At 43.9% G+C, this 14,865-nt stretch overlaps 1 protein-coding gene across 4 annotated transcripts in view; it reads right to left on the bottom strand.

Moving 5' to 3' along the window:
* The window catches only part of LOC121941944 (hepatic lectin-like), a 32,235-nt gene that overhangs the window by 6,070 nt on the left and 11,300 nt on the right, over positions 1-14,865 (bottom strand). Inside the window, exons 1-6 of one of the 4 annotated variants that reach the window (XM_088075629.1) lie at positions 12,811-13,054; positions 11,244-11,354; positions 11,035-11,169; positions 8,125-8,267; positions 7,857-7,957; positions 6,321-7,485 (exon numbers count right to left, since the gene is read on the bottom strand). In XM_088075629.1, coding sequence (XP_087931755.1) covers positions 7,335-7,485; positions 7,857-7,957; positions 8,125-8,267; positions 11,035-11,169; positions 11,244-11,354; positions 12,811-12,946 — 777 coding nt within the window. In that variant the 5' untranslated portion in view covers positions 12,947-13,054 and the 3' untranslated portion in view covers positions 6,321-7,334. Of the gene's footprint in view, positions 1-6,320; positions 7,486-7,856; positions 7,958-8,124; positions 8,268-9,030; positions 9,085-11,034; positions 11,170-11,243; positions 11,355-12,810; positions 13,055-14,865 lie in introns of those variants that run through there. The other 3 variants (XM_088075625.1, XM_088075627.1, XM_088075628.1) reach the window with 3 other exon arrangements.

Genomic DNA, 14,865 nt, shown 5'->3' with positions numbered 1-14,865 from the left:
GAGTGAGTGGAACATGGCGGCTCAATGCGACGCCTTCCTCAACGGGCTAGCTCCGTACATTAAGGACGAGCTGGTTTCGTTCGACCTCCCCAACTCATTGGATGGCTTGATCGAACTGACCACGAGGCTAGACAGGCGGATTCAAGCCAGAAGGAGAGAGCAACGTTTGGAGGGGGCTGAACACCGTTTCTCCGTTCATCATCATGGGCCACCTGCTAACCCCGGTCTCCATTCTGAACCCACCTCAGGAGCCGAACCCATGCAGGTGGGCCGCACCGGTTTGTCACCAGAGGAACGGGAGAGACGACGTCGCGGGAACCTCTGCCTCTACTGTGGCCAGGCCGGCCATTTTGTTTCACGGTGTCCAGTAAAAGGGACAGCTCAGCGGTAGATGGGGGCATCCTGCTGAGCCGATCATTGAACTCTGCCCCCTATCAACGGCCCCTGCTCCATGTCCAGCTTCTGTTGGGTGAGGGGTCCCACACTCTCGCCTCCTTCATAGACTCTGGAGCTGATGTTAACCTCATTGATGAGGAACTCGCTCGGCAGCTGGAGATCGAGCTGGACCCTCTGCCCCGTCCTGTTCCGGCCAGCGCACTAGACGGCCACCTCCTGGGAAGGGTCACCCACCAGACCACGCCCATCTCCATGCTCCTGCTAGGCACACACCTGGAGACCATCCGTTTTCATGTGCTGAGGTCTCCTAATCTTCCCCTGATCCTTGGGTACCCCTGGCTGCGTCGGCATAACCCCCACATCGACTGGTCTCACGGGTCCATTTTGGGGTGGAGTCCTTCGTGCCATCAGGTCTGCCTGCAACTGACGGTCACGCCAGTGCCAGCTCCCTGTTCCAGTTCCTGCTCCTCGCCAGATCTCTCTATGGTACCCCAGAGTATCATGACTTCCGAGAGGTCTTCAGCAAGATGAGGGCCACGTCACTGCCTCCACAACGTCCCTACGACTGTGCCATTGACCTCCTTCCTGGCTCTGTTCCCCCCAAGGGACGTCTGTATTCCCTGTCGGCACCGGAAAGAGAGGCCATGGACACTTACATTAAGGAGGCCTTGGCTTCTGGCATCATCCGTCCCTCCTCCTCTCCCGCTGGCGCAGGGTTCTTCTTCGTAGGCAAGAAAGATGGCTCCCTACGACCCTGTATTGATTACCGGGGTCTCAACGACATCACCGTAAAAAGAACCGTTACCCTCTCCCTCTCATCGCCTCGGCGTTCGAGCTCCTACAAGGGTCCACTATCTACACCAAGTTGGATCTACGAAACGCCTACCACCTGGTTCGGATCCGTGAGGGGACGAGTGGAAGACGGCCTTCAACACACCAACAGGACATTATGAATACCTGGTGATGCCGTTTGGGTTAACCAATGCCCCGGCTGTTTTCCAGGCTCTGATCAATGACGTGCTCAGGGACCTGCTCAACAAATTCGTGTTCGTGTACTTGGACGACATCCTGATCTTCTCCCGCACGAAGCACGAGCACGTTCACCACGTCCAGACCGTCCCTGCAACGCCTGCTGAGCAACTCCCTCTTTGTGAAGGCCGAGAAGTGTGAGTTTCACGCCACGTCAGTTTCCTTCCTGGGCTACATCATAAGCCATAACCATATGGAGATGGACCCGGCTAAGGTCTCTGCAGTCACCTCTTGGCCTGTTCCTGATTCCCGCAAGCAGCTTCAACGTTTCCTGGGTTTCGCCAACTTCTACAGGCGGTTCATCCGGGGCTACAGTGCTGTGGCGGCTCCTCTCACGGCCCTCACCTCCTGCAACATCCCCTTCCGTTGGTCTCCGGCCGCGGAGGGGAGCGTTCCGTACACTCAAGGAACGCTTCAGCTCGGCTCCCATCCTCCTGATTCGGGACCCTGACCGTCAATTCGTGGTGGAGGTGGACGCTTCCGATGTGGGTATGGGGGCCGTTCTCTCTCAACGATCTGCCAAGGACCAGAAGCTCCATCCCTGTGCTTTCTTCTCTCGTCGTTTGTCCCCTGCTGAGAAGAACTACGATATTGGTAACCGTGAGCTGCTGGCAGTTGTTGGCCTTAGAGGAGTGGAGACACTGGCTGGAGGGAACCAAGGTCCCCTTCCTCGTCTGGACTGATCACAAGAACCTCGAGTACATCCGCTCTGCAAAAAGACTGAACTCCCGTCAAGCCCGGTGGGCTCTGTTTTTCGCCAGATTCACCTTCACCCTGTCATACCGACCTGGTTCCCGAAACATCAAGCCTGACGCCCTGTCCCGTCAGTTTCTGGTTGGAGAGGGGGACTCCTCCAACTCGGACAGTATTATTCCTGCTTCCTGTCTCCTGGCCGCCCTCACCTGGGCCATCGAGGAGCGGGTCAAAGCGGCAGTGGAGGACCAGCCGGGGCCCAGTTCCTGTCCGCCAGGTCGGCTCTTCGTTCCACAAGACCTGAGGTCCGAGGTTCTGCAGTGGGCACACAGTTCCCGGCTCACCTGTCACCCAGGCATTGCCCGTACCAAGGAGGTGGTGCAACGACGGTTCTGGTGGGCCACCATGGACGAGGACATCTCGGCTTCACAACGCCTGCCCAGTCTGCAGCCAGAATAAAGCTCCCCGGAGGGCTCCTGCTGGTCACCTTCAGCCCCTGCCTATGCCTCATCGTCCCTGGTCCCACATCTCCGTGGACTTTGTAACCGGTCTGCCGCTGTCGGGAGGCAACACCACTATCCTGACAGTGGTAGACCGGTTTAGTAAGATGGCTCACTTCGTGCCTCTGCCTAAACTTCCATCTGCTAAAGAGACTGCTGAGTTGTTCCTGGAACACGTGTTTCGTCTCCATGGTCTCCCTACTGATGTGGTTTCGGACCGGGGTCCCCAGTTCACCTCCTCATTCTGGAGAGAATTCTGCCGCCTCCTGGGTGCCTTGGTCAGCCTGTCCTCCGGTTACCACCCTCAGTCTAACGGCCAGACTGAACGTAAGAATCAGCAGATGGAAACAGCACTCCGCTGTATGGCATACAGACATCCCGCTTCCTGGTCTTCGCATCTAATGTGGGTAGAATACGCTCATAACACCCTCACCAGCTCTGCAACCGGCATGTCCCCATTCCAATGTGCGTATGGGTTCCAACCTCCCTTGTTTCCCGACCAAGAGAGGGAGACCGCCTTCCCTTCTGTGGAGGCCTTCATCCGTCGCTGCCGCCAGGGTTGGACCCGGGCCCGATCTGCTCTACTGGGGTCCGCAGAACGTTACGCCACGGCCGCTAATCGGCGCCGTTCCCGGGCTCCAGCCTACCAAGTGGGGCAGAAGGTTTGGCTGTCGACACGGGATCTCCCCTTGAAGGAGGATTCCAAGAAGTTGGCTCCCAAGTTCATCGGTCCGTTCCCCATCGACAAGGTGATCAACCCAGTGGCGGTCCGATTGAGATTACCCCGGTCCATGAGGGTCCATGCCACCTTTCATGTCTCCCGAATCAAGCCGTTCCGGGAGAGCCCTCTGCAACCTCCGTCCCGACCTCCTCCTCCTCCCCGCATCATAGATGGGACCCCTGCCTATACGGTACGCCGCCTGCTGCGCTCTCGCCGTCGTGGTAGGGGCCTTCAGTACCTCGTCGATTGGGAGGGGTACGGTCCGGAGGAGCGATCGTGGGTTCCGGCACGCCAGATCCTGGATGACAACCTGGTGGAGGAGTTCCATCGGCAACATCCCGACCAGCCCTCCGGATCCGCCTCGGCACGTGGGGTCCTGCTCTGCTTCCCGTCCTGCTCCTGTGTCCGCACCGCCCGGGGATGACGACGTGGGTTCTGCCTCGGACTCCGGTGATGTCGACGGGGGGAGTGTGTCTGGGGTCTCGGAGGAGTTCTGACCCTCCTCTGGGCCCCCGCCGCCCGCCCTGCTTCGGTGGTTCGTGGTGGGACGTCGTGGGCCGTCCCTTGGGGGGGGGGTTCTGTCACGATTCCTGCTCCTCTCCCCCTCCTCAGTACTTTTCCATTCACTCTTCCTCTGCTCACTCTACCTGCGGGCCACACCCACTCTGCCTGCTCTACTCACCTCCAGCTGCATCTCATCAGTAATCAACCCAGTATATAAGCCTGCCACACACACACTCTCATTGCCAGATTGTTCTACGCATTATGCAAGACTCTCCAGCATTCTCCTGCCAGATCTCCGAAAGCCAACCCTGCCTGTCCCCGACCTGCTCTCTTCGCCTGATCCCCGGTAAACCTACCTGCCTCCTGTCCTCGACCACGAGCTCTGTTTTGGCGTCTCTGATCTGCTTCGCTGGTAAAGACCTCTCCGCCTGGCCCCGACGATCCTCCTGGTCCATCCCCATCGGTACCGCTGCATCATCGGACTGCTTACTCGGCTTCGGAACCTCCGCCTGTCCCCGACCACGCTTCCGCCTTCTCCTCGACGGTAACTCCACACGTGCTGTCGAGCTGTTGGGCTACGGGGTTTCCCCCACATCCACGCCGAGTGACGTCAGCTTCGGCTCGTTGCTTCGATCTCCCTCCAGAGACTGTGTTGTGGGTTCCGACCTGAAGAACGAACTGTATGCTGACTTACCTCATCCTGCTTCGTGTCTGAATTGTGTTGGTCTGAATAAAAGTTATTACCAACTAATCCTGGTTACGGTTGTACTGCATCTGGGTCCTCACCACACCCGTTACAGCAGTGTGGCAGATCACAACGCTCCTGAAGGACAATGATGTGCCTCAAACTTTGTAGCAGCAGTTTAACATTAAAAATGAACAACATTGCAGATTGGCAACTGCAGTATATTCAAGTTTGGAAAAAAAGTCATGGTTATGGCATCTAAACCACTGAACAATTGACCTCATTTAAACATCGTCTCCAAGCTTTAGCCCTGTTGTAGACCAGGATTTATTGGCTACATATAGCCAAATTTTTGTCCATATTTTAAGATAATAATTAATACATACAAACCTGTAAATATTTAACAAAAGTACTTCATACCCCTGCGTTTACATTATGAATGTTTTATTTTCTTGTCATTTTTACAGACTCTGTTTATCCTTTCATCTAGGTTTAGACTAAACATCTACTGAACTTTCACCTTTCAAATTTGAATAACCAAAATCTAAACATCTGAAGAAAAATAAATCTAAACATCTAAAGACAAATAAATCTAAACATCTAAAGACAAATAAATCTAAACTTCTAAAGACAAATAAATCTAAACATCTAAAGACAAATAATTATCTGAGAGCAAATAGATGTATAATAATAACAAATTATAGACATTTATTAAATGTCTTTAAATGTTAAATTGCTCAGTGGGAAACTTGTGATTAGTGACAAAAACACTTTGGGAGGTTTTATGGTTATAATAACAAAATCATGAACAAGGTGCAGGTCTGAACATTTGTCCCCGCCTTAAAGGGCATTACATCCTGCATTAAAACTGAAACTTCCAGCATGTACAAAATTTAAAAATGATTAACAGCTGTAGCATTTTACAGATTAGCGCTCAGATCACCTCCATAGAAGGTTCAAGTGTGGTTTGGTGCTCTGGGTTGTTTTTTTAGTGTTCACATATGCACAAAAAATGCTAACTCATCATTCTGAGTGTGTTTGGAGGGCTAAAAAGGGACCAAAAGTAAAAACCAACTTGTTCTCATTACGAACTCATCATATGGTGACGCTCAGTCACTGATCTTCCTGTGCCGTTTATTCTCCAGGATGCTGCTACAGTGATGTCAACAAATGCACATGGTGGGACAAAGTGGCACGGTCCCTTTGTTCACACAACAGCGTGGACAGTCGCGATGATTGGGATTAGGCACCAAAGTCATGGATGGTTAGGTTTAGGTTAAAGAGGCTCATGTGAAGTATAGAAAACACATACACACTCGGCCACATTATCATCTGATGCATCTGTGTGCATTTCACAACACTCGGATATGTTGTGCAAACACCCTCAGTGTGGCCGGATACAGCATTTCACACAAGTGGTTTACACAAGTGATGAGCTATGACAACTCATGATGCAATTAGAATAAACAAACAATGATGCCGCAACTATACAAGCAAAAGTTTATATTTTACCAATATTTCATCTAAAGAGTGCATGAAATACAACCCAGGTATTTTATTAAAATGCCAGTTCACCCAAATGCCTAATTTCTCACCTACCGTTGCCAGTATCTAATAGTGTATAGTATCAAATAGTTCTGGTTTTATTTGTCGAAGTTCAGAGATATCAGTCTCTGAGATTTCCGTTTCCACTCAATACTAATTTTGTTTGTGGTGCTTAAAACTTTGAAAAAAGTATCAAACATGTTCTAACAATTCCCCGTTACTCTGGATCCATAAAACACATTGTCCACAGTTTGCAGAGGGTCATTTATTTGTTAGTAAAAAAAAACATCGACAGTTTTTGGGAGACTAGATGACTAATAACTGTAAGTCACATCGTACACATTGACCCATCGCATGCCAATGCCTCATCTTGCTATATAAGGAATACGTCACCCCCAACATGACTATTTCCATGTAAATTACTCACCTCTTGTTGCGCTGACACTCTGTTAACTAAGTATTTCCACTGAAACGTAAACAAAGACTGATCCTGACCAAATTTGGGCTCACTGCATAAATTAAACTAACGAAAAGAGAAGATCTGGTTGCAGTGTGATATAGGAGGCACAAAACAGTGATAGTGGACCTTCTATCTAATAATTAATTCCAGCTAAATTTTACATCATTTTGTCACCTTTTACAATTTTATGTTATTTTTTATTTATTCATTCATTCATTTATTGATTTGTTTGTTTATTGATTGCAGGGAATTTTAGATCAAATTGCTCCTTATGTTTTCCCCATGTTTTTAAAAGAAATCAAACCAATTTTCTCAGATTTCAGAGGTTTAAATCTTAGTGAAAGGCGTCTGAACACAGCACGAGAAAACTACTCTCAATCCAGTGTTAAAGGGTTAAACAATTATGTAGTAGGAGGTCTGTTGAGGGAATTTATTGTCAAATTTATGGACACAGGACGGGACAACTGTTGATATGTTCATTATAAACACTTTCTTGAACAAGCAGTTTTGAAAAAAGCAAACACATAGTGGCAAAACAGCAACTTAAAATATAAATAACTGATGTAGATATAAATCATTTTTACTTTCTTTTAATCAGTAGATTATACCCAGCTAATATATACCCATATTTCTACAATCGAAAATAAAATCAAAATATCTTTTAAAAAATGAAAAAATGATTATCTGTTGGCATAATTTAATTAAAAGTGAGCCATAACATTAGTTCAATCTGAGCAATTTTAGTTGAAACAGGGAAATGCAATTTTTTTGTTTGTTTGTTTTATATAGTGGTCTTGTGGTTTATGGAGGCAATGTCTTCTCACAGATCCAGAATTTTTTACCATAACACGAGATATCGTTCCAGCTTTTTTCCGCCTTATAATTCTGTATTTCAGCACAGTCTTCATGTCTGTGAAATATGTGACCATTTGGCTCACGAGGGGCCCAGTAGCTGTAATGTCAAAACAAAAAATTAACTTTAATTTTTAAGAACACATACCAAGAAGCCTTTGACAGACAGTTACAGAGTGATTTATTAATCTATACTAAAAGTCAAAGATATAGTCAGGTGTGTAATTTGGTGATATGTCCCTGTCAGTGAGTATCGGTGAAACTAAGTAGTCAAATTTCAGATGTATTATCTTTTCCTCAAACTGTTATTGTTATATTCAAAGAGGTTTGTGGGTAAACAACACAACAACACACATTCAACTGCTTTTATCAAACTACCATGAATATGGAGAGCTGAAAGAGTGAGCAGCCACAGTTAAAAATGGCTCACCACAGTGCACCCTAGTGGTAGAAAAGTAAAGTGAAGTGAACCTTGTTGTCAACAGAGTGCCGTCCACCCATTTCCATGTCCCCTCTGTCTCTCTATCAGTGAGTCCAATCCACAGGAGCTTTTGAAAACGTCTCACGAAGTCCTTGATGGCAGAGAGAAAAAGTCGTCAATATTTAAGACGGTAAATGTAATACAAACAGTTTCAGTCTGTCCTCCACTTCTGCAACATTGCAATCACCCAGTTTTTTTACTCTTTCTTTCACTACACCCTTTACACAGATTCACAAACACACACAGACACATACACACCTGTTCTTCTTTGCTGTTGATAATCACCAGGTCTGCACCTCTCTGCTGACAGTCAAGTCTGCCTTCTTCCCAGGTTTTCTCAGTAGAGGATATGTAATACAAACTACCACTGAAATATGTCCATCCATGTTGAGGATAATGCTCTGTTTCAAATTGGGGAGGGGACACACACAATATCTCAGCTGAAGTGGATTGAAATGTGAACATTAGCTGCTAGTAGTGGCTATCGACATTGTAGATACAGGTTGGTAAGGTTCTGCACTAACACTACAAAATCAATGAGCGACAGCCACCACTGCCATGAAGAAGAGGACGGTCAGGGGCGTGAATCGGAGAAAATTCAAAATGCTTCAGTGTTGAATGCAACATGCAACGCCAGAGTTGCTGGATTATAATTCAGAAAATTGTCAATTTTATTCTCAACATTGTAATGTTTGGCTTTCAACCACAGTGACACAAGCCACTGAATTTTAAGTTCTGTGACTGGATTTTTTTCTGTCTTTAAAGGGTAACCAATTTTAAACATTAACATCTGTTTACAGGTATCAGGGAGTACGACTGCATGTGTGAAAAAAGTTGTGCAAAGCCTTTTTGTGGCTCCAGAGGGAGCTGTGCACAACTTGATGATTGGTGACACCACTTTAGTTAGTGTCATCTGGGCTTGAGACTGCATTGGAAAATGAAAAAAATCTATTAGTGTAAAGTTAGAGAGAAGTGAGTTTAACAGACCTTTTTGGCAAACTCCTTATCTCTGCCTGAGGTTAGCAGCACAATGCTGCATTAGCCTCCGCTTAACACACTCGAATCTCTGACAAACTGTTGATGGTTGAGTTGACCATTATTGCACACTCCAAAGCCAATCTAAGGCCTAATTATTTATTGGCATTTCTTCATCCTAATACTCACACATCTGTATCAGGTTTCTCTTCAGCTCATCTCTCTCATCAGACAGGTTTTTGTCTGGAAGAACATAAAGACATAATATGACAATTGTGAAAAATTTTTAAAAAGGGGGAAAGATAGCTGAATTTACACTCATATCAAGCAAGTTGCCATTTTAGGTTTTGGGTAAAGACAACTCACAGTTGTACCAAAATGCCAGAATGCCCATAACAAAAGAGACAATTCAGTTAAAAAGACTTTAATTTGCCTGTTGCATTAAATTTGTGTTTGTGGACACAAAACCTTTCTCACATACACTTACAAACCAGCTAAAACACATTCATGCAATGCCAAACCAGACAGGATGACCAAAACTGATTAAAAACTACAATGTATCTGAAAGTTGCCGAATTGGAAAGAAAGCATTCATGGGACTGAGAATACAACCGTGGAGGCATATTATGAATCATGAGGTGATATACATAATATCTAGAATAACTGTCTCACAGTTTAATGCCTCTGCATATCAGCCAGGTTGTAGTTACAGTTTACATCTCTGTTAGTCGCATATGTCAGACGCATATGCCAGGACAGTTGACTATGTTTTAAATATGGAAGTCGCTGCAAAGAAGCTACAAATTCTAAAACTTTTTCCACCAGTAGCACATTAGATCTATACAATCACCACTATTTTAAGGTGCAAACCCAAGATTAGTGTCACCTGTTCAGTATCTGACCAAATTTCTTCCCTTCTGTACCTGAGTTATGACACTGAGAAACGACCAGAAAAAAGTGTTTTTTGAAGAACATTATGATGTAACGGTGAAGTTGACCTTTGTTTTTTTTTTATATAAAATGTCATCAAATCATCACTTTATTCTTTGAGACATTTGTGTGACATTTTGTCATTGTTAGCATGATTTCTTGAGTTATGGCCAAAAACATGTTTTGTGAGGTTACATAGACCTTGAATACAAATATCTAATCACTATAGTGAACGTCTGTGTAAAATTAAAAGAAATTCCCTCATAATGTTCTAGAGATTTTGTATAAAACAGAATGGGATGGATGGACGGACAACCCAAAAGCATAATTCCCCTGGCCAAAGCTATAGCCAAAAAAATTTGGATCTAAGAAGCCTTGTCAGTTGCGTCTAAGAGTTTTGTTAGATTGTGAAAATAAATTAATGTTTTGAATCTAGACCCAGAATCTGTAATTTTTTTTTTTTGTTGTTTTTAAATGTAATATAAACTTAGAGTTGAATTAACAGAAGTTAGAATTCAAAGTTGAGCAAACTCAAAAGCAAAACTTAAAAGGTTAAGTTTAATTCCCTAACTTCTGCTAGTTTGTTGCCTTGAAATTTTGAGTTGGCCCAACTTTTTTTTTTGGACATAGTGTTTCTCTTTTAACAGCACAGAAGCAGCTGCCATGACCAACAAATAACATCGTATAATAATTACAATTAATTTTCATTGATGGCCTGAACTGAGCTTAATAACCACAAAGAGCCTGAAAATGCCTCTTTCGAACTCGGCACATGGTGACAGTCAGTCAGTGACCTTCTGTGTCAACCAATGACGTTCTGCCGCTAAAGTAGATGAGTTCATTCGCTTGGGACAGAGAGACCTATAACATCTTTAACAAATTTCATAGAAATCTGTTAAATATTTTTTCTATATTAATCTACTACATTAGTCTGAGCATAGCACAAGTTCTCATACTGCCAAAAACTGAATGAAGTGATACTGTATAATATCAATGGGATGGTGGTCTGAGCCATATTAACCCCTGTGGAGGCCCATTTCCCACACTGACTGCTTCATCACCCAGTGGCAGCAGTATGTGAACGCATACAAGCATTACATGACATTAAAATTAGTTGTAAATTGTAATTACTTACACAATAAGTTTAGAAAAAGACTCATCATAAAATGTGAGCAGAAAAGTGGAATCTGCTGCAAAGAGATTTTCTGGTAAGATATAATTTTGAAGTCCAACTTTGACTCACAAGATGTGAGAACTAGTTACCTGTTGGGAGATTTGTCTGTACAGCATTTCTGTCTTTGGCCATGTCTTCAAATCTTCTCTGCCACCAGTCTCTCTCTTCAGACAAATTTTTGTAGCTGGTCTGCAACTTGACCCACTCAGAGTTGCCTGTGGTGTCTAAAACAACAAACACTGTTAACCACCAGCAACTACTTGGCGTTTTATTAAAGGCAAGCTAACAAAGCACTCACACAGGAGAAGCAGAGTTATGAATCCAGTCAGGAGGAGAAGACACAGCAGACCCAGACACACAGCAGCACCTCTGCAGGAACCCTTCTTCACTCTTTTGCGATCTGCAGCACCTAACACAAAGAACAAAGGAAGCATGTCGGTCTGAATTGACTTGCATGTAAATATCAAGCTAAAAAGATAACTTGTAAGGTTGTTTTTTTAAACTGAACTTCAACAGCTCCTCAGACAAGATGTTCCCAACCTTAAGAGTCACAAAGACATTAAACACTGTAACTCCTCATGTCTTAAAGGTACAGTATTCTTCATCAGGACCGCTTGTCAGATGGTCACATAGTGTTTGAACCTTCTTCCTCTACTGACCAAAGTCATGGGTTCATTGTCAGACGTGCTTTTCATCTTTGTCAGTGGTCTTGCAAAGTGAGTGATGGAATGTGAATGGCCAGTGTTACCGTGAGAAAACAAGAAGCTTGTGGGTATGCAGTCAAAAGTTTTTTTTGTGGTTCCCAGATGAGAATATTGCAACACAGCACATCCTTTTAAGCCCCGTTACAATTCTGAACATTAGCCACAAGTAACAAGTTAAGCAAGCTTTGCAACAGTGTATCTCACTAAAAACAAGACGTCTCAAAAGTAAAGGAAGTCATCAGTCGCTAAATCCCTGCCACCAAAATGATATATTTTTGGATAAATATCCAAGGATTGGTGTTAAATGAGTCAAAGACTCAACAGAAGTCATAGCAAAGAAAAGGTGTTGCGTTCACAGACTGACTGAACGTCAGTGTGCAAGGCTCCCGTTTGTTCCTCACCGTCACAGTAAAAGCAGCCAAGGCAAATGCAATACAACTCAAATACAACTGTTAATTGTGTCGAGTATTGTAGAAGTGAAGATCAGATTTAAAACCTCTTTACGACTTCATGATGGGACAGTGATTGTGGGTAGGGCACAACTACCATCAGGTGATTTTGAAATGTAAACGTGTATCATTGGCATATTAATAAACATTGCATGATCCCTGAAATCTCCCAGAGGCAGAATCTAACAGATGAGTGGCTCTCTTACAAAATTCAGGAGTTAGAGTGGGTCATTCACTGATTGTAACATTGGCAGTTCGATCGCTGTCTGGATCAGGCCCCATGTCAAAGTATCACTGGCAAGATACTGAACCCCAAATCACTCCTGGTGGCTGTTCGATGTGTGAGTGTGTGTGAATGGTTATTGAACAGCAGGTGGCAACTTGTATGGTCAGCCACTTGTGTTTGAGCGTGTGTGTGTGTGTGTCTGTGTGTGTCTGTGTGAATTTAACAAGTAGTGTAAAAGTGCTTTGAGTGATGAGAAGACTAGAAAGACACTGTACAAGTGCAAGTCCATTTATCAAGTCCATCCATCCATCTAAACTGCAATGAAGCCAAATACAGGTTTTGTCTAATGAGAACATTAATATTATCATCAAAAACACTTTTGTTCTCCTTCACACAAATTGTTTCAAAACAAAAAACAAAAGGATTTAAAAACTGAAATCAAAATCATCTTACAGTAAGTGTACCTCCTTGCACGTTGTTCATTACCTGCAGGTCCAGTTCTTTTTGACTCCAGGGCGTCTCCATTTTCATAAATGTTTTCTAGACTTTTTCCAAAGCTTTTCTTTTTGCCAGGATTACGTGATGGTCTGTCTACATTAACATAGACATCCTGTTGAGCCATGATGTTCAGCTGTAACGATGGTTAGTTTGGTGCTGAGGTGCCTAAAGAGTCCAGAGTTAGGAGAGTGTGCTTCTGAAATGATCAATGATCTTTCTGAACTGTGTCACTGCAGAGGGTGTCTTTGACACAGCAGTACGCTCATCACACATGTGACTTAACAGGAAACCAAGGGCTGATGGGATTACACCGAATGCCTGCTGATTCTTTATCTTGTAGATGCATAGATGTGCTTTCCATTTATGGGCACAAAAGCAATACTTGGTGAGAAAAGTTTCACAAATTGGAAGAAATTAATTGATTTTGATTTTTTTTTTTAAAGCTGGGTAAAAAGAAATGTCTAGAAAAAAAGGCAAGGGATAAAACTTTATAATTGTCATAATTCTATATTCAGAGTTATGAGTTTCATTTTAAACACAACACATCACTTGATTTAAGTAAGTCCAAATTAGGTTTTATTACATACACAATTTATTATTAGGAACTGTCTCAAGTTCCACTACTTTCCACTGGAGCCTGCAATGTACAATACACAACACCATTTTCACACACTACATCCTCACAAATACCATAGTCATACAAAATACCCAGAGTGCACTTGTTGTGTACAGACTGTTTTAAATAAGTATTGCAACAGCATCCAGTAACTGCCAGTGTCTGTGGATGATGACATACAGTTCAATCAGAGGTTATAAAGACAAGAAAACAGGGTCAGTTCAATAAATACATTATTCAGTGTTAACACCCTTTATGTTCTTATAACGTCGGTCTATTTCAGTTTAATATTTTTTGGCTCGAGTCTCTTTCACCTGCAAGCAGATTTATCATCAGCGCTGCTCTGCTCAGGTGTTCTGTTATTTAGCTTTTGACCAGCAAAATATGTTGGAGTCTGCCATATTTAAATATCTCCAGGCATATTGCCCAGTGAAAATATTTCCCTCTGGATATATATGTAGACTGAACACTGTATCCTAACAGCAAGAAAGTGCCTCTCTGTCCACACTGGAGCCCTTAAACATGCACTTCTATAACATCAAGCAAACAAACTACACATTTTGTCAGCTGTGCACTCGAGATCATACTGAAGACATAACCATTCAAACAGCTCGTTCTCATTCCCAACTTGTCATATACCGCTGCTTGGACAATGATTTCAGCATCAGACAAGATTATGGATGGATTACTAACAGGTCTACTGGGCACAGGCCCAGGGCCCCAAAGTGTCAGGGCGCCCTAAGTCTTCACCTGCAAAATCCATCCATCCATCCATTTTCTTCCACTTATCCGGGGTCGGGTCGCGGGGGCAGCAGCCTAAGCAGGGAAACCCAGACTTCCCTCTCCCCGGCCACTTCATCCAGCTCTTCACCTGCAAAATGTCACTGAAATTAAAATGAACTAATCAGGAAGAGACACAAGAAGACCAGACAGCGATGCAAAAGGCCTGCCAAGAGACACAAAATAAATACAAATTAGGGCCAAACAACAACAAAGAGACACTAAATTACTTTTCTAACTTCTGCAAAACAGTGTGCCTTGGTATATTGTTTTGGCTATGACTTACTTACTTCTCCCTCCTTTTTTCGGTCAAATTTGTCATTGGATCCAGTGAGCACCTGTTTTTGAAACCTACACATGTGAAGTAGCTTTCCTCAGCCAACCTATTTTATAGATCTTTTTTATACATGAAATGTTAGTCATTGTGTTCCCTTTAAACCACTGAAACCTGAGCAAATTGACTTGATTTCTTTCAAAAACATGCAAAGAAGGCAAACAGAAAGGGAAGAAGAAATCAGCCAAAAAATAGTAAGAAATTAGTAGAAAGTATTGGAAAAAATGCCTGAAAATGTGTTGTTTTGTTTTGTTTTTTTGTTGTTGTTTTTTTTAAAGGAAATTACCTTAAAATATCCTTTAAAAATATTCTA

This window comes from Plectropomus leopardus, chromosome 3 (genome assembly GCF_026936395.1).
Source record: "Plectropomus leopardus strain MGB_pleo_1.0 chromosome 3, ASM2693639v1, whole genome shotgun sequence".
Lineage (NCBI taxonomy): Eukaryota > Metazoa > Chordata > Actinopteri > Perciformes > Serranidae > Plectropomus > Plectropomus leopardus.
This window is presented reverse-complemented; position numbering and strand designations above follow the sequence as displayed.